This window comes from Anopheles bellator, chromosome 1 (assembly GCF_943735745.2).
Source record: "Anopheles bellator chromosome 1, idAnoBellAS_SP24_06.2, whole genome shotgun sequence".
Taxonomy (NCBI): domain Eukaryota; kingdom Metazoa; phylum Arthropoda; class Insecta; order Diptera; family Culicidae; genus Anopheles; species Anopheles bellator.
In genome coordinates, this window is record NC_071285.1 from 46,267,340 (window position 1) to 46,289,657 (window position 22,318).

Consider the following 22,318-nt stretch of genomic DNA (forward strand, 5'->3'; position numbering starts at 1 on the left):
CTATCACCCAGAGTTTTTGGACGGCCTAACACCCGCACCGTGCACCGTGCGCAATCCGGAAGCGGTCACTAGGTCAGCACAACACCCGAGCGACACCTCCTTTCGATTTATGTTGATCACCTATACGTGTATGTGTTTTTGCGTGCTTTTTGTGTGTGTTTCGTTCCGTTTGCTGCTGCTGCTGCTGTTGGGCATTTGTTTTTTGTACTGCTGCTGCTGCTGCTACTACTACTGCTGTATCGTTTCTCGCTGGAGAGGCACGTTGTTTGTGTGGTGCTGGCGGCCAATCACCATCACCAGTCAATCAGTCCTGCCAGCCAGCCTGGTGGTGTCACTAATCCAAAGGGCGGTGGACAAGAGGACACAAACACGGTTCTGACGGCAACAGCGCTTTCTAATTCCATTCCTTTTCCGTTCTCTTCTTTTCCCGCCCGTGTGAACAACGATCGCGTGCCTGCTGTCCACCACTTCTCCTCCTGCGTGTTTGCCCCTGTCTCTGTATCTGTCCCGGGTCCGTGCCCATCATCCGCGTTCGTCGTCGTACGATCGAATGGCACCAAAATGCAATCAGTATTCGATCAATATGGCCGACGAAGCGCGGGATAATCATGTGCAGCAAATCGAACGGGCCGAGATCGCCAATCTGGTGCGCAGCCGAATGGAGTCGCTCAACCTGCCCAGCATCGACTATGACGATGTGAGCGAAAAGCGCAACCACCTCTCGTACGTCATCATCAATCCGTCGTGCGATCTGAAGCTCGAAGAGGGTGACATTATGTAGGTAGCAGCGCCCCCCCGCCGCACCCAGGTGGTGTAGTACCGATATCCGGTGACCGATTCTTTGTGCTTTGTTCTCGCCCCCCGCAGCTACCTGGTACGACCTTCACCGTTCTCGGCCCAGAAAACGTTCGAGCGGCACAACTCGCGGCGCAAGTCCAACATATCATTCTGCTCCAACATCAACCTGGCGGCGGCGGCGGCGGCGGCCGGCTCCCGGCGCGGCTCTGGCATCGGCCTGAACACCATCGGTGGACCGCAGGCGATGTCAGGTTACGTAACGCCCCGGCCGCCCCCGCTCGTCACAACAAAATCGAATTCTCTATCTCTTCCAGATAGTCCTAATGCAATGGGACAGATGCGGGGAAGGAGCAACTCCTTGAGGGTACCATCTAGCGAAACCGTTCGCCCCCACCGGCAAACGAGTTCCCACAATGCTCACACCTCCATTCTTTCTGTTCCATTTCCGGTCCAGATCGACAGCGACATTCTGCTGAGGCGCTCCAACTCACTGCGGCAAGGACTACCGCACATCGGAGCGGCTGGTGGACGACGAAAATCATCACTGGAGGAGATCGGCATCAGCCACTTTGCGACGCTGATGCAGGCGACGAACCACACGAACCCGATCAAGATTGCACTGAACGGCAGCATCGGACTGGAGGTGCGGGTACTAACTAAGCTCCCCACCGTTCGCCCTCGGGTGCCTTCCACTAATACCGCTCCGCTCGCCGTAGGTAACACCACCGGAGGAACCACTACCGATCATCGGGGTGCCGTGCATGGGCGGTGGCATCAATCCGTCCGCGCTCGGTGGCCCCGGCTCGGTGCTCGGCGGATCGACGCTCGGTGGCTCCACGCTCGGCCTAAGCAATGCACTCGAGTCCAGCGGCAATAACAGCGTCTCGACGCCCAACATCCAGATGCAGAACGATTCCCCGTCGGGGTCGGCGTCACAGCAGCAGCAACAGCAGCAGCAGCAGCAGCAACCGCATCACCTGCACGGAACGATAGTATGATATAACTTAATGTGGGGCCGCAGGCTCCGCTCAGCCGTGCGCAACAACAAGTGGATATAGAGCCAGCCCAACACCCGTTGTAGTCGTGGCCGGTACTAGCCGACGCCGGCACGAGAAGCAGCAGTAGACAGTAGAGCCTAGATAGAAGGCAGCCTCTGAACACAGCTGTTAAGCTCTCTGTAATGCTCAACTATAACGGGGACCGGGAGCAAGGCTGCTGGATACACACGAAGGCGCCAGGCAGTATTAGACAAACGCGCAAACCACCATTACAGCTGGATAAAAAACGTGGACCGAAGCGACGTTAGAAGCGGCGCACAGAGACGCGGGGACTAAACTTTTGTACTTAGGGCACGGCTACTCCGCACCGTGCGTAGGTAGAAGAGCCCCATTGTTTTTTTTTTTCACAAGCACCTCTCGCCGATGCTGAGGATGCTTCTTCAGCTTCGGGGGCATGGGGGGAACCTGTTTGCTTTAAGTTTGTACATACAAAGCCCGAGCGCGGAAACAAATGTCAACAATATTAACAGATGGGGGCACGGGCAGTGTGGCGGCACGGTGGATCCCACGCTGAGCGGAGGACCTCCGTGCGCCACACGGAAGCGGTGGGCAATGGAACGAGAGGATACCATATCGTGGTGAGGAAGCGATGCAAGAGTGCATTAGCATTAGCTTGATGTGTCCTCAAACGCTGTCACCATCTTTAATTCTGTTTTTTTTTTGTCCGGGCCGCCTCTCAGTAGCCATTTGTAATTGCCTGTAGCCTAGCTCAGTATTAGCTCTATAAACCACTAGCAAATTAAGCCTTGGAGGCGTCACTCCAGTTCAGCGGTCCAAAAAGGTCACAGCGGGAGACGGGAGGCTGGTGACACACAGGGGCAGAGAGAACACGACGGTGTCCCGCACTCCCGTGTCTTGTGCGTTAAGCTTAGTCCCCTCACTGTACATATAATGTACGACCAGCCTAGTACTAACAACAGCCAATCTCAGCAACCAACGGTTTTGACTATGACACGAAAATGAAGCATCGAATTGTATATGGATTGTTTTACCAAAAAAAATGTTGTTTTGCGTTATGCGCGCCTCGAATATTTTCACACCCGTAGACCTCTGCCGGCGTCTCAGCTCGAAAGGAGTGCGAAGAAGGTGAAGTGATGAGTGAACCGAAAGCTTACCAGCACAAGAAAGAATTAAACTCTAAGTCTAACACGTCGTTAATAGAGAATGTATTTAACAAATTACCGAACTGTTTCGAAACTTGTACCGCGCGCGCACGCATCCGGGGGCTACTTGATCGGGAGTGCAAAATTCGGTTTTCTCGTTTCACTTCTGGCTCTGGAGAGAGAGGGAGAGAGAGTAGTTAAATTGTTACAAACCGAACATCTCGAATCGCACGCAGTAGGCAGAGAGAGAGAGAGAGAGAGATAAAGAGAGAGAGAGAGAATCGGTATATATTTTTCTAATCTTGACCCCAGCGCGTTTGTACCAAGAGTTGCTGATTATATCTGTGTTTTCGAAACCGAGTATTATCTAAGATAACAACCAAAATGATAAAAAAAACATTACCCTAGACCATGTGTAGCAATGGAGAGAACAGTGTGTGTGCGAGTGAGGATATCTGTACATAATAATGGTTGAATGGTAGGACCCAACAAAAACAAGGAAAAATTATAGCAAAACAACGTAGCGTGTTACGTTTTCACACTCTAATGAGAGATGGTTACTTTTCTAGAGTTTTCGATTTTTTCTCGAACAATTTCGTACAAACTTGCAGCAGAACGAATAATGTTGGGCGTCAGAACTTCTGATCTGTGAACACAAACAAGTAAATAAACAAACCAACAAAAATCATCGCTTTGGTATACTATAAACGCTTTACATTGGAAGAGTGGTGAAAGAGAGACAGACAGAGAGAGAGAGAGAGAGAGAGAGAGCGAGAGCTGAGAGTGGGACGAATTGGGCACTAGCAATGAGGGCCTATGCCAGTTTTGGTGGAGGCCGGCCAAGGCGAATAGGGTGCAGAACGGTGTGAAGAGAAGCCGAGAAGTACACGTAGGGAATTGTGTATATCAAATTTACTAACTAGTCATCTAGTATTATCGATTAAATCGGAGAATCGGTGGAGCAACAGACGCGGACCGGAGCTGGGACCCGGGACCGCAGTAGCGGAAATCGCAGTGAAGAATTATCAAATTAAAAACACAAGCATCATAGGCAGATTTTGGGTTAGAAATGGAGAAAGAGCACCACCAACAAAAACCCGCCCCTTAGCTTAGAGATTCACTATTCAGAAGCACCATCGTAGGTTCCAGGTTTTTATAAAGCAGCAAGTTCATCCTTGTCATCCTTCAACCAATCTCCGATCCGAAACGGCGGCCACGGGCTGTCACACTCATCTCGAAAGGACAAGGCTAAAGGCATGACATAAAGCTACTTAGAGCATTTCAACTGTAACTTCAAACCAATGCCTTAGAAATGGATCCTGGCGTCACGATCGTCGTGGTTTAATAATGGCTACTTTGGGCCATCCAAAAATGGGAACAGTACACAAACCGGGCAGATCCCTAATCCAAGTCTTGTATGATGGGCCGAATTTTGTACTGAACCATGCAAAGTGCAACACGCGCCCTTGTGCAATCATTCGGTAGCGTAAGCATCTCTCTTCTCAAATTCGTTCCGCTAATAGCACCGACCGATGTTTATGTATCTCTATCCCATCTAAATTGAAGGTCTCTCTGTCTTGGCCCTTGGACTGGCCAATTTTTCCTCATTTTGAACATAAAGTCAATGTCTTTTGTTTTTGAAACGTGATCGAAATGGATGATCCCACACATCACAATTACGCAAAAGGGGGATAGTGAAGCGAAAACAAATCGATGCTGGCCATTTTCAGCACCTACCGCGAACTCTCCATACATTGAAAATAAAGCAACTTTGTTCACAATACACACACAAACTGTGACGTAAAGAAGAGGAAACCTTTATTAAAATCTTATTCAAATTGAAAATAAAATTTAATTAAACAAACAAAACGACGGCTCTGTGTTTTTTTAATTTGCCACGCAACGCTACGCGCGATCGAGATGAAAGCAAAAAAACGATTTTGTCTTAATATTTTATGCCGATAAATGCCGCCCCAAACACTAGGGCAGCAGGAGCTGATAGGAGGTTGCTCAATTTCCCCAGCTCCTGCAACCAGCTATTAATTTGGACCGAATTTTGGGGTCCACAAAAAGTTTGCCGATAAACTGATTTCAAACATTTTCAACAAAGTACCAGATTTCAACAGGGTACCAGCTTACGGCGTAGGTAGCGGCCAGCCCGGGAGACTTCAACGAACGAACCGTGGCATCAAGCGGCGAACCGTAGGAATTATTTTTCTACTCAATAAGAGGTTTTCGGCGGCTGCGAAGTTTTTTCATTGTTACCTGTTTTGCAGTGCAAATTCCATTTCTCAATCAACAAATCAATAAATCGATAAATCATCATTGGTGAGATGAATATTTGGTGTTTTATTGAGTAAGAAAAAACCCGTTCAGCGAAAGTTGTACGCAATGTTTACAAGCGTGCAACACAAGTTTGTATGTAACGCGAGCTGTAAGCTATAGCTTGTGTTCAATAGCGCAAACCGTGGCACACAAGACACTTGCAAGAAAGCTTGCCTGTTTATGCGAAGCTGTTTACAGCGGTTTCGAGCGGCAAGCCCATTTTTATTATTTTATTCGTTATTATTATTATTGTATAGCGATGGTGTAAGTAAACTGTTGAAAAACTGTAGATTGCTTAACGCCTCGGATAGCAACATTAATTGTTCTGAAAACGGTTCCAAACGGTCCAGTAAGTTGAATAAATACTACGTTCGCCCCGCTCTAGTATCTGTTGCCGTGTGATTTAAACTGGTAACTGGTGATTACAATACGTTATATGGCGGCACCACTCTCAAACACTACCTGGTGCCTGCTGGTGACCTTTCCAATAATTTCCCAAATACAGTTAAGTTTTGTGCTGATTCTACGCAGGTATGTGGGTTTCATCATGAAAGCTATCCTTCAACGAACGTTCCCCACACGTGGGGGGGGGCAACGTCCGCGAGAAAAAGGCAGACTCGGGGTTGGACAGAGATTGCAAATTCCGGTTTAGAAAAATAGAGCTGCGGGACTCTAAACGGTGCTAGCGGAGGACGGCCCATTTCTTGCGATTGTTAAGGCTTCCGAAGTTTCCTGATTATCTCGAAAGGTTCTCTGTGGTAGGTACGGTTTGTGGTGTGCTGCGTGGTGCGTGGTGCGTTTAGCGGGCTTTGCTCACGTTGGCCATAAACTGGCCAACGACGTTCCCGCGCGGATAGTAGGTACAGACGACGATCACCTTGCCGCTCCGGGTCTGGCCAATCCCGACGCCGAGCTCCTTCGTGCCCTTCCACACCATTTGCGTGAACTGGCCACCCTTGACGACGCCGCGGGGCTCCGCGGTGAACGTGTACTGCTTCACCTCCTCGTACCACGATCGGCACACGTCGCGCGCGTTGGGCCGAGCGTTCCGATCCGACGACCACAGGCAGTACAGGTTCTCGCCGTACCTCGAGTTCTGCCGGTAGGTGAACCGATCGTCCCGGGCCAGTATCTCGGCCCACTGCTGCGCATCCCGGACAAGCTCCTTGTGCAGACTGCAAACGTAAAAACGAGTGGAAAACGAAAACAGTATTAGGAGTCCGCCCCGCAAGGTTCATGGACGCGTGAGGAAACGCTACATTAGTTCGGGGACGCCGTGCCGCCGCCGGTACTCGTTGTGGTGCTTCAGCATGCCCACCGAAAACTCGTCAAACTGATCCGGATCGTTCTCGTCGACGATTCGCACGTGCTTTTCGGGTTTCCCGGCGCCATTCGGCGGCTGCCGTCGGATGGTTGTCTTGAGTGTTCCGGTCGCGACCGAGCCCTCTGTTGCCGGCTTTTCGACGATGATTTTCGGTACCTCGAACCCACCGACCGGGGGCACGTTCTTGGCGAAGCTCCCGATGTAGTTCCCCGGCGGGTCGTAATTGGCGACCACAAACACCTGTCCGGAGCTGGAAGAAGAAAAAAAAGTGGAAACTCAAACGAAGCTCACGAAGGATCGCAGCGCGCTGCTTACCGGTTCCGTGCCATACCGACTCCCAGCTCCCGGCAGTCCTTCCACACGACCTGGGTGAAATGTCCGGTCTTGAGTGTGGCCGGTTCCTTCCCGAACACGTGGATGTCGATCTCGCTGTACCAGTTCTCGACCGGTTCCCGTCCGCTGACCGTCACGTTCGTGTTGGTGGAGCTCCACGAGCAGAAGATGTTCTCCCCGTACTGTGAGTTGCTCCGGTGCACCAGGACACCGCGGGCCGCGATCACCTTGGCCCACTCCTCGGCGTACCGGCAGAGGCGTTTGCTGAGCTTCAGCGGCAGCACTCCGTGGCGCGATCGGTACTCGTTGTGGGCCTTCAGGCATTCGCGTTCGAACTCACCGTACAGAGGACTCCGCAGCAGGGACGTCTGCGAACCGGCCAGCGATCCTCCGCTCTGACGGAGCGTCCCCACGATCGAGGGGCTCTTCACCGAAAGCGGGCTGCCTACGCCGTGATTGTTGTTGCTCCGATCGAGCGATTTTGGCCGCAGGCCAAGAGATTGCTGCTTCACTTTGGGACTAGCTTTGATGGTGGTCGCCGCTACGGTGGCCGCCGTGTTGTTGTTCCGATCGCTCGGTGTGGCGCTACGGGTCCGCTCGAGTTCCGCGCTGGTCGTCAGGATGGTGCGTAGCGGCGAGATCGAAAGGCGCGGTGATCCGGCGGCCAGCTTGCCGGTCGAGAGCGACTTCGACATGTCGTTGCCGGTGAGATCGAACTTCTCCTTGAACACCACCGTCCGGTCCGGTTTGTGGCCCTTGTACGTCTGTATCGTCTCCATCGTAATCACCTCGCACAGTGGATCCTGAAAGGCGGAACGGCGGACGGAAACGGCACCAATTTATTTAGACATTTAGACAAAGCCCATCAACGGGATAAGGGCCGTGGCGACTTATCGGGCTCGAATCAAACCTACATAAATCGCACATTTATGCCCCAGCGCCATCACCATTTCGGGGGGGGGGGAAAGTCTTTTGATAGGGAAGGTTCGGAAAGAGCGAACGGAAAAAAAGAAAGCACGTAAGGATACTTCCGGAGGCCACCACCATCAGGCTGAAGCAAAGCGTTACGGTTCACTCCGAACCGAGGGACGGACTGCATCAAAAGCCGGTCCCTTTGAACGCCGCCTGATTCGTACTTATGGCTGCTAACGAGAACGAACCGACCTTCGGAGGCCCCGCCCGGAGAATGAAAGCAGGAGCAGAAGAAAAGTAATCTTTTCTGCGCTAATGCCGCCACTAACCGGAAAATGCGGTACAAAAAGGCGGCGGCGACGACCAGTCGGTAACGGGCCAAGGCAGGACCTTCAAAAGAGGGTATGTAATGGTCAAGAAGCTGCCGAAGAAGCTCTGCAATCGTCTTTCCGCCCAAGCATGATTCATTCACAGGCACTAATCCGGTGGCCACCGGGGAGATATTAATGGTAATCGGCGAAATAAAGTAATGAAAATGCGGTCAAACTTTACTTTGAGCCTTTTTTGTGCTGAGTTAACCGGATTCATATATTAACCTTGGTACGGCACCTGAACCGACACTGGACCTCTGCGTGCACTCTTACCTTCAGACTGCCCTTGTGGTTGATGACGCGCTGGTCCGTCTTTCTCACCATCACGACCCGTGACAGTGCGCCACAGTCGTGCGAGGAGCCGGCCGACGAAAGCTGCGTTATGTCCTTAATTGGGCGCGTCGGTCTGTGGCGGGGCACAAGAACAGAACAGAAGAATGATTAAATTTCTGGTTAGAAAAACCCCCTCTCCGGAGGGTGATATGTTGCAGGATAACGCGGAATCGAACACCAGGTAGTAGCGGTCACTTACGGCCCTACACGCCACATCCTCGCTTCACGACTTGCGACACGGTATTAAACGATAGATCGTGGCACCCGATACGATGCAGGAGGTCCTCCGGACACAGGACACACCTTTCGCGACATTGTATGCGTTTTGCATAACGCCGGCGTAATGGTGGGGACATTAAGGAACCGGAAGACGATTTTCTGCCATGACACGGCGGGAACCGGGATTGATGGACACTCTAAATACTAGGTCGCTGTAAGCTTTCAAAGCACAACATCTCATTCGACCTCGGCAGGATGTTTTCACACGCCACGCCGGTGGTCGCGTGACTCAGGCACAATCCGAAAACCTGTTCCACCGTGTTTTGGAGTTGCCGAAATTTACCCATTCACTTACGCGTAATTAGCAAACAAATGCGCTCATCTTGTGGCACCGTCACGGCACTAGACACACACCGGCTCCGTTTTCTCACACCCAACTTTGACGACCCGAGAGGCTAAGGGCCTCACAGTAGGCAGCAGCACGGGCGGCTCGCGATCGCAGACTGATGACGTAAATATCTGGGTCTACACGGAGAGGGTCCATCGCGCTCCGACTAAGGGCTGAGGAGGAGTCCTCTCCTCCCAGAGCGATCAACTGCGATGGATTTATTGGCAAGGACGGCGCGGAGTCGGCCCTCTATCGGAGGGTCCACCTCGTTAATATTAATCGATCACAGCATTCCAGATCGAAACCGAGCCGATCGCGCGGTGGCCACCGCTTGTCGGAAAGGCTTGTCTGCCGTGCGTCGCGGCTCTGTGTGGCAGTCAGAGTCGGGCGGCGATAATTAATCTCATAATTGTAACAGCCACCCAACGGCACCCAGCGGTACCGCACCATAATTAATACATCATAAATTGAGGTTAAATTATTCACTCGCGCGTCCGTCCGTCCGTCCGTGTCACTCACGAAACGGGTGAAGCGGGGTTCAATTGCGGATCGATCGAAAAGGCGATTGAATTTCCACCGGTTTGTTTGCTTAAGGAAATGGGCTCGCGCATAAGGCGCAAATCATATGCACATGTTAATCGACCCGAGGCGGAGGCCGGCCAGCCAGTGACCGCACCGAGAAGGCTTCCCCGTCGCCGGGGTATCGGGTTTGGCCGATCTCGTTCGGTAGGTGTGCGCTGGGTCCGATAAAACCAAGCACCGAGTCGATCGAATTATCATGAAAAAACGGCGGCCATCGGTGGCCCACTGGGGCTGGAGAATGTCAACCCACCCTATGGGTGTCCTATGGGTTCTCTGCATGTTGGCAAACCAAAGTGGTAGTATGGAGATAGGCGATAGCTTCGTTTCGAACAGTGCCGGGTTCGATCTCCGAAGGGTTTCACTTTCGTTTTCTGAGCCCAGGGCTGTCCCTGCCAGGTGTGGCCAGCAAATGCACTGTAAAGTAGGTCCAACGCAAGGGTTAGGGTAGTTATAGGACATGGATAAGTAGAGCTAGTGGAGCATAGGTGTAATGCTCGTTTTGGGACCTCTTATTGAATCGCATTAAACAAATGAAATTAAATAAAATTTCTGTGTCACTAGAGGCCGCAATATAAATGACTTTACAATTTGTTTGAGACAAGACCTACACAATTTTTCTAAAAATATTAGACTGAGCATTAAACAGAACGAAAAATGAAATAGTTACAAAAAGCCATCGAAAGTTAAAGTAACGACGGTGAGCAACCAATACGTATGCGCTCATCGGCCATAATACTGTGGTCATTCGGGGGTTCTAACTGTTCTGTTAACACCTTGCTGATGTCACCTTGCTTCAAGTGGCCGAGGTTTAGCCACACTATTGCCACCGATAGACCTTTAAACCCTCGACGATTATTTAATTAAAAGCATCCTTGTTTGCGCACGGGACATGCTGAAAATTGTTTCCTTTGCACCATTTATTTATCTGGTACTGTTATCGCATCGGACCCTATTAGTCTCACTATTTATTAACCGATACGGGGATAGTTTTGCCTAAAGTCCCCCGTCACACTTTGCAGAGCGGGAACAGCAAACGAAGAGCAAAGCCTTCCAAATTACAATGAAACAAAGCGAGACAATTTTCGGTTGCCACAAGATACAGAGACCCACTGGCTTATTGTTATCGGCTCGAAATTGGATTGTACCTCCCCCATTGCTGTTTCAAAGATACCCGGCCAAATATTTACAAAACCTTCCAGCGTCACCCGCAACTTTGTTGATTCATCGCCCCCGGACGTGCCGTGTATCACGCCCGGCACATTGGCTGGCCAAGTCGGTCGCGTTGCGGAGTCCGCGTTTACCGAATGTTTCCTTATCGTGTTTTTGGACTCGGCAAAATAAAAAAAACGTGCCCAGAACAAGCGGAATGCGCCACGGGCCGCGATGGCCCTCTCGTATCGGCATTGGCACGCGATAAGACACCCGGCGGACGACAACGATGATGACGGAAGACCGAGTGGTGGTTAGTTGCTCTGGGACCGAGACTCTATCCGACGAATTTAAAACTAACAAATTACCGGCACGGCACACGATGCTATGTAAATAACCGCCGTATCCAAGCTTTTGTTCCCCACGGAAGCCCGCGCACCGGAAGTGTGCACATAAAAAAAACGCAACATAAGGCCCGCTAGGAACCGCAGCAGGGAGGGCTCAGGGCTCCAGAGATCAGCCGACCGATGGTCGTTTTTCATTTTTATAGCGCTTCTGCACTGCGTACGCGACCAGCATGGGGAGATATATGCACATCCCAACACACCACAGTAAGCCTCGACTCACAGTGCATTAAAATGAAGGCCCGAAAACAAGTTGTCTAACTCATTTCGCGTGATGAACTGACGATCGGCACCGCGAGCTGGCACCCATTTTTCCCATGCCGATTGCAATCGTCGGAAAACTCGCCTCGGATGGAAAGCGGTCCCGCAACGCGGAAGGAAACCAACGGCCAAGGTCGATAGAGGCGCCTCCGGAGCGCCCGTTAAACATTAAGCATCGACATCACACTAAAGTGTGCGCCTACTGTGTTTGTCGCGGTGGCGATGAATGGCGCCGAAACATGAACAACGTGAATGTCAAGGTCAAGAGTAGTAGTAGTGGACCGCAGTGACTCCTACCGGGAGTTCCAACGGGCCTCCTGGCGGGAGAAAATGGTTTTAATTTTGTTTAGAGTGTGTAAACATCGTTTTTCCCTCTTTCAGGATGTGATGGTTTTGTGTTGAACGTGAGTTATATTTCATACGGCAAGAAAATTTCCCATGGACTCCGGTTCTAGATAGCTTTGCTGTTCAGTACTATTTTCGTGTCGTTAGCATCTTGCTCTAAAAGGTACAGTTCTCCAGCAAAAAAAGGCCCAGAGCACACGAAGTGAAACATCGATTAGTGTACGCCTAACAAAGACCAGGCTCAGAAACCGGCAAACCTCTTAACCGGCAGGGGTTAAGTAGCTCGTCAACGTGTCAAGCACACGGCCCAAGAGAGGAAGGCACCACCCGGCTTCATGCGTGCACATAGTGTGTCACATCGGAAGGGCCACAACCGCAACCGGGAAAAAGCTGGCACTGTTTGTTTACACACCTTGGTCACATTTTTCATCGTTCACCACCGCCAGCAGCGAGCGACACGGAGGTCAATTTGCCGTAACAGAAACCGGACCGGAGAATGGATGATTGTTGGTGACGGCTACACCGACACTTGGCTTCTTGATAAATGACCGTCTTGCCACGGTGAAAGAAGCTTTCTTCACCCCGAAAGACGGCGTGGTGGGTCCGCCGCTCAACAGATTAATCCATTTTGGATTGGTTGAGGTCCACCAGACGTTTACGATGGCATAAGTCCAGAGAGAGAGAGCGGTCCAATTAAGGTCCCTGTAGAAAGGTTAATAGGAAAGTTGTGTGACAAAAATTGAAACACTATTTGGAACCGCAATATAATTGCCTCCAACCAACACAATTCGCACCAGCTAGCTAGTTATTCAGATATTTTATGGCCCACCGTCCCTCGGAATGCTCGAAAACAATATTGTTTGCTAAACTAAACTGTCGTTTGTGCACTTTTTAGAGCACCGTCGAGGCGATCAAACTGGTATCAAATTAGCTACGACCTTCCCGATATAGCCTCCCCCCATGGGGGCTGAGTGCGGACCCGAACACAATTACTGTCCCACCCCTGTCCCTGTCCGTCGTCGCTCATAACCAATAGAGAGAGAGAGCGGAAATGAGAAATAGAGATCGTTAGGGGCACGTTTTTCGTCGTTGCGAACGGGTGACAAAATAATGGCCAATTCATTGCGCATTTTCCCACCACCAACGCGCGTGGGCCAGGGTCTCTTGAATCGATCGGATTATTGCTGCGTTGCAGCATCAGTAGCAACGGTATGCGGTGGGTGCGCGAAAAAACATCGCCTCCAATTGCCTCCTGGACTGCAACCGAACCCTGCTTTTGAATGGGGCGGTTACGATCCCATCCCGCCTGTTAAACCACTAATTGTGGACGTGATAAATTGCTCATCCGCGGAGAGGTCTGGTTGCGGAAAAACGGCCCGAATCAATGGGGTGAACCTTTCGCGCATCATTTGCGCGCCCCGGGCGGGGACACGATACTCGGGGATTGCCATTTACTAACTGCCAATGGGCCCGCCAATGGGTGTGCGTCGGTGGGGTTTGGCGCACGTTGTGTCGCAGCAGCAGCATATCGCGCATCATCATCAACGCGAAACTGGGCCACGTGCTTCGTTTCGTTCTACGATTCACTCGGCGAACGAGATCGGTGCTAATCGAGGCGCCGTGATCACCGTCCCTGTCTCGTCCAGCCACGATTTTCAAGGGCCACCCCTATATCTGAAGCTGTTTTCCATTTGCAGCACCGGCAATAGAGTAACGGACAGACGGACAGACATTCGAATCCATTTTCGGTCCCCATTTCATCGAGAGCACACTTCAGGGCGCATCAATTGCCAAAACACATTTTTGCCGCACCACGCAAGACGGTTCCACGTTTCGGTGCCACGTGTTTCGACGAGCTTGGACCGAAGCCCGTTTGTCACCACAGGCCAGGGCAGGCTGTCCAAACAAAATGTGTCCCCAAAAGTTTCCACCACAAACCGGCTTCTTTATGTGATCGTTTCTGTTCGTCTGGCATCGTATTTTTCAGCATCTCGCGCGTAAAGCACACTTCCGGCCCGGGGATGAGAACAACCAGATGGGCAGCGAGTCCGAGGAATCGTTTTCCGCCGACACCATACTGCAACATTTCACAGCTCCCTGCGTTGGACAGTAAATTAACGCGCGTACATTCTGTGCACTACTACTACGCTCACCTGCATCTGGAGGCCATTTTCAAGCAGCACACCTCCATGGTGCCGGTTTCGCCGGTGACGTTGGTCGGTCGCTGGAACACACTGGTCTAGCCTACGGCACCGTCGGGCACTATTTTGAAATGTTTTGTCGTTTCACGGCACCAGGAATCGCCAACATCGCCGCCGCCGAGAGAAGGAGTCTGTGAAAACGTCTAAATATTAATGTCACGATTTTTTATCCGACAACGGCAATCGGCCGCGGCGAGCGATAGCTTGTAATTCAGAGCACGTGTTTGTAACAACCAGTTTGCCAGTTTGCCGCGGTACCCTCGGCAGCCCTCGACACACAGGAAGCTGGCTGGCCCGGGGGGTGCGGGGGTTAATGTTTAATAGGGTGTCTCGCCAGCTGACGCTGACACGCCAACAATTGCAATAAGATCAGTGGCATCGATTGCGCATCGGGCCGCGGTAATGATTGCGGTGCGCGATAAGCGGTCGCCGGCCAGTGCATTACCATCCGGAGCGGGCCGTGTCACGAGGTGATGATGGCAACGACTTCAAGACGCCACAAACGGCCCGGTGTTTATTCTAGTTTGTTGCCAGCGAGCAGCGAACGCACGTCCTCTGGTGCATCGCAATTGGGCCGAATTATCCACCAAATTGAAAACCCCTGGTGGGTTGATGTCCATTCGGAAGCTCTCGTTGGGCCACTGCGCTGCTGTTGTGGGGGACGTTCCCCAATCGGCAGTATCCGGTCAGATCGGTGTGGGGTGCATCATTTCGGCGTCATTTCAAAAACCAAACACGGGATTCAAAACCTGTATCGCTCAGCTGTGAGGATGAAGGGTGTGAATCTCAAGATATATCAGATTGAACTCAGGTTTTTGGGGAAGGTTTTAAATATTCAAACCATTCGTTCGTTCGTTCGTTTACCGGCCGGCCGACTGGCCGCCTGTGAGACATGTTTTCGCACTGCTTTGTTTCATCAAATATTAACATATTTATTATCACCTCGCGGTGGCCACTCGCATTCGCCACGATCCCAGGTTGTCTGTCGCAGTGCCGATTCCGGGGTCTACGAACGAAATCACTCGGTGCCTGGGGTTGGAGCTGATACCTTTCGCTTTTCGACACTCCGAGAGGTGTTCTAACGGATCTAAGAAGAGGCACTTATTCTGCTCTTCGCGGACTGTTTACAGTCGTAGTTGCCCAGCAGCGGTTCACCTTTCTAAACACTGGGACTGTAAACAGTCGCGCGGCACAATACCTGTGGTTGAGGGCAGCTAATTTAAAGTCACATGGCCCACACCATCATTACCGTATTTATTTGATGTTCACCGTGCCTATCAGAGAGATAGCAGCATGTAAGCTGTGTGTTTGATGAGCAGCTACACCGCCAGCGAATGAATCAAGCAGATGTAAATATTCTGAACCGTTCGCAAACGAGCGGCAGAGGGCAGAGTAATCCCCGTTCTAGGTCACTCGACCCATTCAGCGCGGGTCTATTCATCACTCACTGGACGAGAATTTCGCATCCTCGTGGAGACGGGATTTTGAAATGAGCTGGAGAGGTGGGTCGCTTTCATTAGCCAAAAACCCACCAGTTCAAGTCAGTTTTCCATCATTCATCGACCGGCACAATGGGCCCACTGCTGTTAAGACCTCCTGCGCCATGTTATGATTTTCCAATTTCCCTAAGAGCTTTCCACTCCTGCGGCAACACAATTGATTATTTAAGGATGATGATTATGCCACCGTCACAATGAGGCAGGCCAGTTTTCAATCCATCAGGAGTACCCGCAAAGTTCAAGTTTTGCTAACGGCGTGGATTGGGTTCGTCCTTTGTATAGGAGTGAACCACAATCAGCGGCACTGTTTTGACTTTACAAAATTGCTTCTAGAACGAACAATTAATCCTACACAGCCACCACGACATTCGATGCCGGTAAGGTTCCGTTCGAATTTGAAGGCTCAAAACTTAACTGTACACCTAATGCCCTTTCCGTTGCCCGTGCGTTCAGTTGAACAACGAAAGCGAAACTGACGAAAATAAAGGATATTTTCCACCCCCCAAAACGTGAACCAGACTGTCCGGATGCCCCGGGAGGGCCAGGATCCGGAGAGGATGTCAGTTCTTCAAATTAGGTTGATGACGGGGTTTTCCGACGCTCCCGGCAAAGCGCCCTACGCGCGGTCGATTTTCCTTCCGCTTCGGGCGTGCGGTTACCAAGGCAACCGGCAGAAACTGAGCCGAAGGATGAAGGATCGCTCTCTCTCTGTCCCGCGCTGGGGTGCTGCGTAGGCTACCTCCTTGGATGGCGATGTACGAGTCCGCGCACATCGGAAGGGTGTTTTTGCACGGAGTCACGGGGCCCTCGGCGGTCTCGGACTCGTTGTGTGTTGCATTCGGACGCTCCGCAGGACGGCGTCTCCGTGGGCCCCGGCTTTTTTGCGAGCGATTGAAAACGGAACCACATTATCGATCGAGTTGGATGCGGGGAAATTGGCAATTTTCGCAAGAAATCAGTTGCCACAAATTCGGCGCCCCCGGGGTGGACCTCATACCTCATAAGTTCCGCACAAGTTCCTTCCGGATGCGTGGGTGTAATTTATTCTATGCGACAACAATCGCGCACCTGCGCGTATTAATGACGCCCAAATACGGTGTCTGGTCGCTGCTATCGCCACCGGCCACCGGCCATTATTCCGTCCCGTTTTGGGATCCCCAAATCATTCACCACCCCGGTTTGGCAAAATAAACATAGACCAGTTCCCGGTCGGTCGGTCGGTCGGGCGGGCGCATAACTTCCGGGGAAAGTGTCAGTGGACATTAGCACCCATTCCGCTGGTATTGGAATATTGGGGATAGCGTATCCCAGGGAAGAGTGGAACGCAGTGGAATGGCACACATTCCAGGTCCAGGTCCAGGGCGCACTGAGCTATTATTAACACCTTTGGGGTCCGGGTCGCCCCGAGAACTCTTTCGCGTGCGTGCAAATCAAAAACCCGACCGGGGGGGGCTAAATCTATTTCGACTCCCGCATTTAGCGGCACTTCCGCCTCCCAGCGGGGAATCGCGTGACTCGCGGTCCCGCACGCACGCGGGTCGTCGCGGTCAGTTGAAATGCGACGCGAATTAGACATTCGTCGTGCGCGCCCACCACCACCACCGAAATGGAACTGTTGTCAAACTTTATCGTTTAGAAAAATGATTTGTATTCGGTCAAACGCGGGGGATGGGGGGGGAAGGGGTCATCCCACGGTATAGGGGCGCGCATCACCCCCAAAAATTTGGCCACTATTGGCGACGCCGGTCGCCAAACACGTTCGATCGCAACGGACACACAATGAGTCGTAAACCGTTGGATCGGCGCCGATCGTCCCGCGGTCCAATTATTGTCTCGTAATTCTTCACGCATTTGGGTGGCCGCACCACCACCTGCCCGCTTTACGATTGTGACATTTTCATCCGTTTTCACTCAGCGGGCCCAGCGGGCGAGGTTGAAGTGCCACTCGCCATCGGTGGCTTTGTGTACTCGAAATGCGGGCCTCGGGCAGTGTGACCTTGCCCAGTGTGGTGGCCTCCCGGGGGGAGGGTTTCGGGCATCCGGTTAATATAGTTGTGGCTTTCGGTGTGGCCATCATACCGCCCGGAAGCGTAACAACGGGGTGGAAGGAATCGATCGTTTGACACCACCGCCGCGATCCAGGGGCTCAGGTTTCATCAGCGCCACAAACCAACCAGACACCGTTGGGCGGTCAAGGGGGTAAACTTGTTTGTTTCTTGGAAACTTTCTTCGAACGCGTCGACTCATTAGCATCCGCATCAATCTCTCGGGGCCACACGGCGTGGCTGTGTGGCCCCGAAGGCGCGTGTTAAAATTCTCGCCCCAATGATGATGGCGGCCGTTGGTGTAAACAATCGCGTCAAAGATGGGCCGAGTCTGCAGTGGCTTTTCCGAGAACGGCGTCACAATTTTCGCCTTCACAATTGCTACCAGTCTCTTCGCAAACTGATTCGGTTTGGTAAAAGTTTCACTTTCCACGGGCGTCACGGTACTCGATTAATAATGCAGCGCAAAGTGTCCTTCGGAACGCAACTGATAACAAACGGTCACACAAAATCTGCACACAGCGCGCGGGCGTGGGCAGAGGCGAAGATAGCTCGGGGGGGCCCGAGAGGGCCTAGATGTACTAACTTATCAACTTATTGCCCGCGAACCACCGCAACACGACGACCGTGACGACCGAATGCTCGGCGAGAACTGAGAACCACGAAAACGTGGTCGTGTCGAAATGCTCCACCGAGAACCGGCCGCGCCAAGTGAGGCGCACGAGTGAGCGCGGCGTCGATGCCGCTCACGCTCACGCTTACCGGCGACCGGCGTGAGAAAAACCTTCTCACGAACGGAACTGCGAAACCTTTGAATCCAGGGCTTCCTGTCGCACCCCGTGACGCGCTTTTCCCACGCAACGATCAATCGCTTCGGGTTTGTTTTTGTATTTTGCACTCCCTTCACACACCCCATTAACCCACGCGGTCTCCGCCAAGATGGCAAGATCAAGGTTACGTGCCGTTCCGATAAAGTATATTTACAGGAACGCATTTGTTGGGCCGCCAAAGCTTGCTTTCCTTCCCATTTCTGCGCGTTTTCGGACTCACGTACTCACGGAGTAAATTATTTACAAAACAGAACCCATTTCTGCTGCACCATCCGAAGCGTGTAATGCAATTTTATATCGATTTCCCGATGCACACGCTTACTTCCAACGAGAGAAATCACTTCATTCGCCGTATCCTCGTATGGGCGATGAATGGAAACCCGAACCGGATGCGGACCCCGAACACAGGACGAACGATGGCCGTAGTACGCGCGCGGACATTTTACGCATCCGCATCGATCCGCGTCTTCCGACTCTCTCTTTCTCTCTGCCACCGGCCAACTTTTCCCGGGCTTTCCCGGCCCGATTTAGCTCTGTCCCCCGAGCGCGGACGAACGAACGCGTTGCAGATACCAATTTTTTTTTCCACCGATTTTTTGTTCAAATCAACCCGGAACGGGACCACATTCTGCGGAGCCGTTGTTGCCTCACACGGATTTTTTTTTATGAATCGAATCGGTCATCGGTGTGTGGCTTGCGATAAAACAATTAAGCATATTCCGTGGGCCACAGCGGGCGATTCAACAGGAAACATTATCTGTTCCCAACCGGACAAATGAATAAAGATAAACCGGCGTTTGAAGAGCTGTGTCTTCCCGAGTGGTCGAGTCGCGATTTTCCACTTCAGTGCAATTCGATTCGATCCCACTTCATCCAAAGAATATCCCCCGCAAAGTGACTTCTTGGGAGTCCACTTCACCGGGGGTAACGAAAATTGAGTAACGTAAACAGAGTAAATTCTCTACGCTACAGTCACAACAGTGTCCACTTGGCATCCACTTATCTCACTTAGTTCCTCTGAAAACACCGATCGCAATCGGATTGCTTGGGTCACGTGCTTACCGTCGCCAGACAAACGGCACGGCACGGAGCATCGAACAATCGATTTCGGACCGCGGGGGCACCATCAATGGTCACGCCGCATTGGGAAAGGTCAGTGCACCGCGCCGGTTGATTATCACGGGGCCGCCGCGGACCGGCACGCGATGTGCGTGATTGCGTTTCGCGTTCGTGAATACGATTAAAGCGGGCCGCCGCCAAATTGTCGTCGCGATGCGTTCGAAATTCCGCAGCATTGCGCACCAACGCGACGTGCCGCCGTTTTGGGGACCATAAATGAGTTTTATTATCCAAAATGTGTGGTCCCTTGGGCATCAATTGTTCCATACAATTATAACTTGATTTGAAATATTTGGCGAAAAAAAACCACACCGCGTTATGGACACTGCAACAGAAAAGGAACAATTAATACGTATCATTAAGTAAACATCATAAAATTGGCCCCATTTACTCGTTCTGACTCACAGTACTCCATGTTTACAGTCGGCACTTTATAGCCCCAGCCGAGTTCGAGAAACAATTGTCATCGAAGGGTGGGATGCGTGAGAACCGTGCACTTCCGGTTCGGATCACCCTATAGATGAGCAATTTGGCAAGTTTTAGAGCAGAGAACTTTGGCGGAACTAGGAGTTCGGGTAGCAGCGCAAAAATTTAATTGGTTCAATTTGAAGCAGGGACAGAATAGAGTGCAAATAAAGCATAAACTTTGTTTACTCGTCTTTCACTGATTCTTGGAAGTAATCTAATTTTCGAAACACTTTTTCCGCCAGCCGCCAGTCATCTTGGAAGTCCATGTGTCAATTCTTATCGGCCCGGTTTTATGTATCGCGCACACGTTTTCCAAATGCGGAATTGATAACATAATCCTTTTAGAATCCGAGAGACACTCACACTCAAATTGTTAGATTGTAAAAATGTGTATCACGCTTCTCGGTATTAAAACGGCCATAAACGCGCTTCAATTTACGCGGTACCAAGCGCCCGAAATGGGCGAACACAATGCGATAGCGCGACACCACACATTGTCGCGAGATTCGCGACCAGTGGCCATTTCCTTGGTCCAATTTTTTGCCCGACCGTTTGGCATTGGTTTGAGTCACCCAACTCGACCGTCCGACACATATAAAAATGTATGTTACGCAGCGCTCAACCACCAAACAATCTGCAATCAACGACGAATCAGCCGCCGGGTGATGTGCGCGCTATCGCGACAGTGTACCACGAACCTTCGATCGGAGCAACTGTCTCTGAATGCAACCAGCGAGCCGTAACGCAATATTATGCACCGTGGTTGCCGCAGATTGCGACTAAGAACACGTGTTAATTAGTCGCCGCTAAGGCTTGCGCGATCATCAATTGTGGACGACCATAAATTTGTTGTGTTCCGAGCGATTCCAAGTAATCTCGGTAGCTGTATGCGTGTGTCGAGTGAATACTGTGTAAAAAGGGCCGACCGTAGTATCTATCCTAAACAAAAAAATAATCACCCTTCTTGGAGGGAAGAACTAGATAACATCGACGTTCCTTTATCAATCGTCTTCCACAATCGGTATATAACGGTGTCCAGCTGACATTGGACGGTTCAGTTCGACCAAGACCAAACACCGCCAGGATGAGGTAAGGATGGAACTGTTCTTCGTAGCGGTTTGTGTGTCATTAATCGATCCGAATTTTGAACCACCCGGACAACAGTTACACCAACTTCCAGCTTGAGGTGCTTAACCAACACAACACTCTCAGGAAACGCCATTCTGCCGCACCATTGCAGCTCGATTCTAATTTGTGCAATTATGCCCAAGAGTGGGCCAATGTGAGTTCATAGGTTTACCAATATTCGCTCACTCAAACACTAAAACCCGGCTACGTTCGGTTTTGCAGACACTGGCCAGCCGAAACGTAATGCAGCATCGCTCCAACAACAAGTATGGAGAAAATTTGTACGCCTGTTTTGGAAAAACGAACATCACGGGAGCGGAAGCGGTTAACAATTGGTACAACGAAATCAAGTACTACGCGTTTGGCTCACCAGCTCCGGGCAATTTCTCGCAGGTCGGTCACTTTACGCAGGTTGTGTGGAAAACATCGCTCCGGCTGGGCGTCGGCATTGCCACGAAGGGCACGAGCGTGTACGTGGTTTGTAACTACGATCCACCTGGCAACTTCACGGGACAGTATCATCTGCACGTCACTAAACAGTAAAATTGTACGACCACCCTATGGCAATCGCAGCGCACAGCACTAACGCTGTACACGAAGAATACACACCTGACTGCTCACGGTGCTATTTGAGGGACATTTTTTTTTACTTCAATTTACTCTCGTTTTTGTGCGTTCCCCTGCAGCGGAAGCCCCACTTCGGAACGTTATGCAGTGTTTATCGAGAAAGGCTATTAAATCCTGCAAAAAAAAGAGAAAGAAATATTACTACACGTTCAAACGTTGACCACGTGTCATGACTTACATTTGTTTCATATCGCAAGCCAGCGTCCTTGAGGGTCGCATAAATGTTGTCCAGGCTGACCGGCTCGTAACGTAAAATCTGCCGCTGCAACACTTCGCTCTCCGATACCAAGTTGAAAAAGGATACGTGTAGAGGAACCGCACACCATGCCATCTGAAAGGATAATGAAGAATGTTGAGATGCACAGGAACACAGGGGTGTGATGGGCAACTCACCTTCTTGCGCGGCTTCGAAGATAAGAACAGGTCCGGGTCATTATGATCCAACCTAAAGGGGCACACCGGTGGACGTGTAGCGTCGTGGCGCACAGTAACCAAT

At 51.3% G+C, this 22,318-nt stretch overlaps 3 protein-coding genes across 4 annotated transcripts in view; 2 read left to right on the forward strand and 1 right to left on the reverse strand.

Annotated features, from left to right (window-relative positions):
- The window catches only part of LOC131215725 (potassium channel subfamily T member 2), a 38,779-nt gene extending 36,983 nt beyond the window's left edge, over positions 1 to 1,796 (forward strand). Inside the window, exons 26-29 of the mRNA XM_058210118.1 lie at positions 572 to 777; positions 868 to 1,162; positions 1,253 to 1,441; positions 1,515 to 1,796. Coding sequence (XP_058066101.1) covers positions 572 to 777; positions 868 to 1,162; positions 1,253 to 1,441; positions 1,515 to 1,796 — 972 coding nt within the window. The remainder of the gene's footprint in view (positions 1 to 571; positions 778 to 867; positions 1,163 to 1,252; positions 1,442 to 1,514) is intronic.
- A 3,515-nt stretch (positions 1,797 to 5,311) lies between these two features.
- LOC131206645 (uncharacterized) lies at positions 5,312 to 21,866 on the reverse strand. 2 transcript variants are annotated; one of them, XM_058199300.1, is made up of 6 exons: positions 21,805 to 21,866; positions 14,059 to 14,237; positions 8,498 to 8,630; positions 6,924 to 7,744; positions 6,544 to 6,858; positions 5,312 to 6,459 (listed from the first exon to the last, which is right to left on the reverse strand). In XM_058199300.1, the coding sequence occupies exons 2-6, from the start codon at positions 14,094 to 14,096 to the stop codon at positions 6,084 to 6,086; spliced, it is 1,683 nt and encodes a 560-aa protein (XP_058055283.1). In that variant the 5' UTR covers positions 14,097 to 14,237; positions 21,805 to 21,866; the 3' UTR covers positions 5,312 to 6,083. The 2 variants fall into 2 exon arrangements, with proteins under 2 accessions (XP_058055283.1, XP_058055284.1); XM_058199301.1 differs by lacking the exon at positions 21,805 to 21,866 and adding an exon at positions 18,237 to 18,290.
- Positions 20,819 to 21,848, forward strand: LOC131206646 (uncharacterized). The gene is made up of 3 exons (XM_058199302.1): positions 20,819 to 21,156; positions 21,232 to 21,349; positions 21,418 to 21,848. Exons 1-3 carry the CDS (start codon positions 21,152 to 21,154, stop codon positions 21,736 to 21,738), a joined length of 444 nt encoding a protein of 147 aa, XP_058055285.1. The 5' UTR covers positions 20,819 to 21,151; the 3' UTR covers positions 21,739 to 21,848.
- Positions 21,867 to 22,318: the final 452 nt, after the last annotated feature.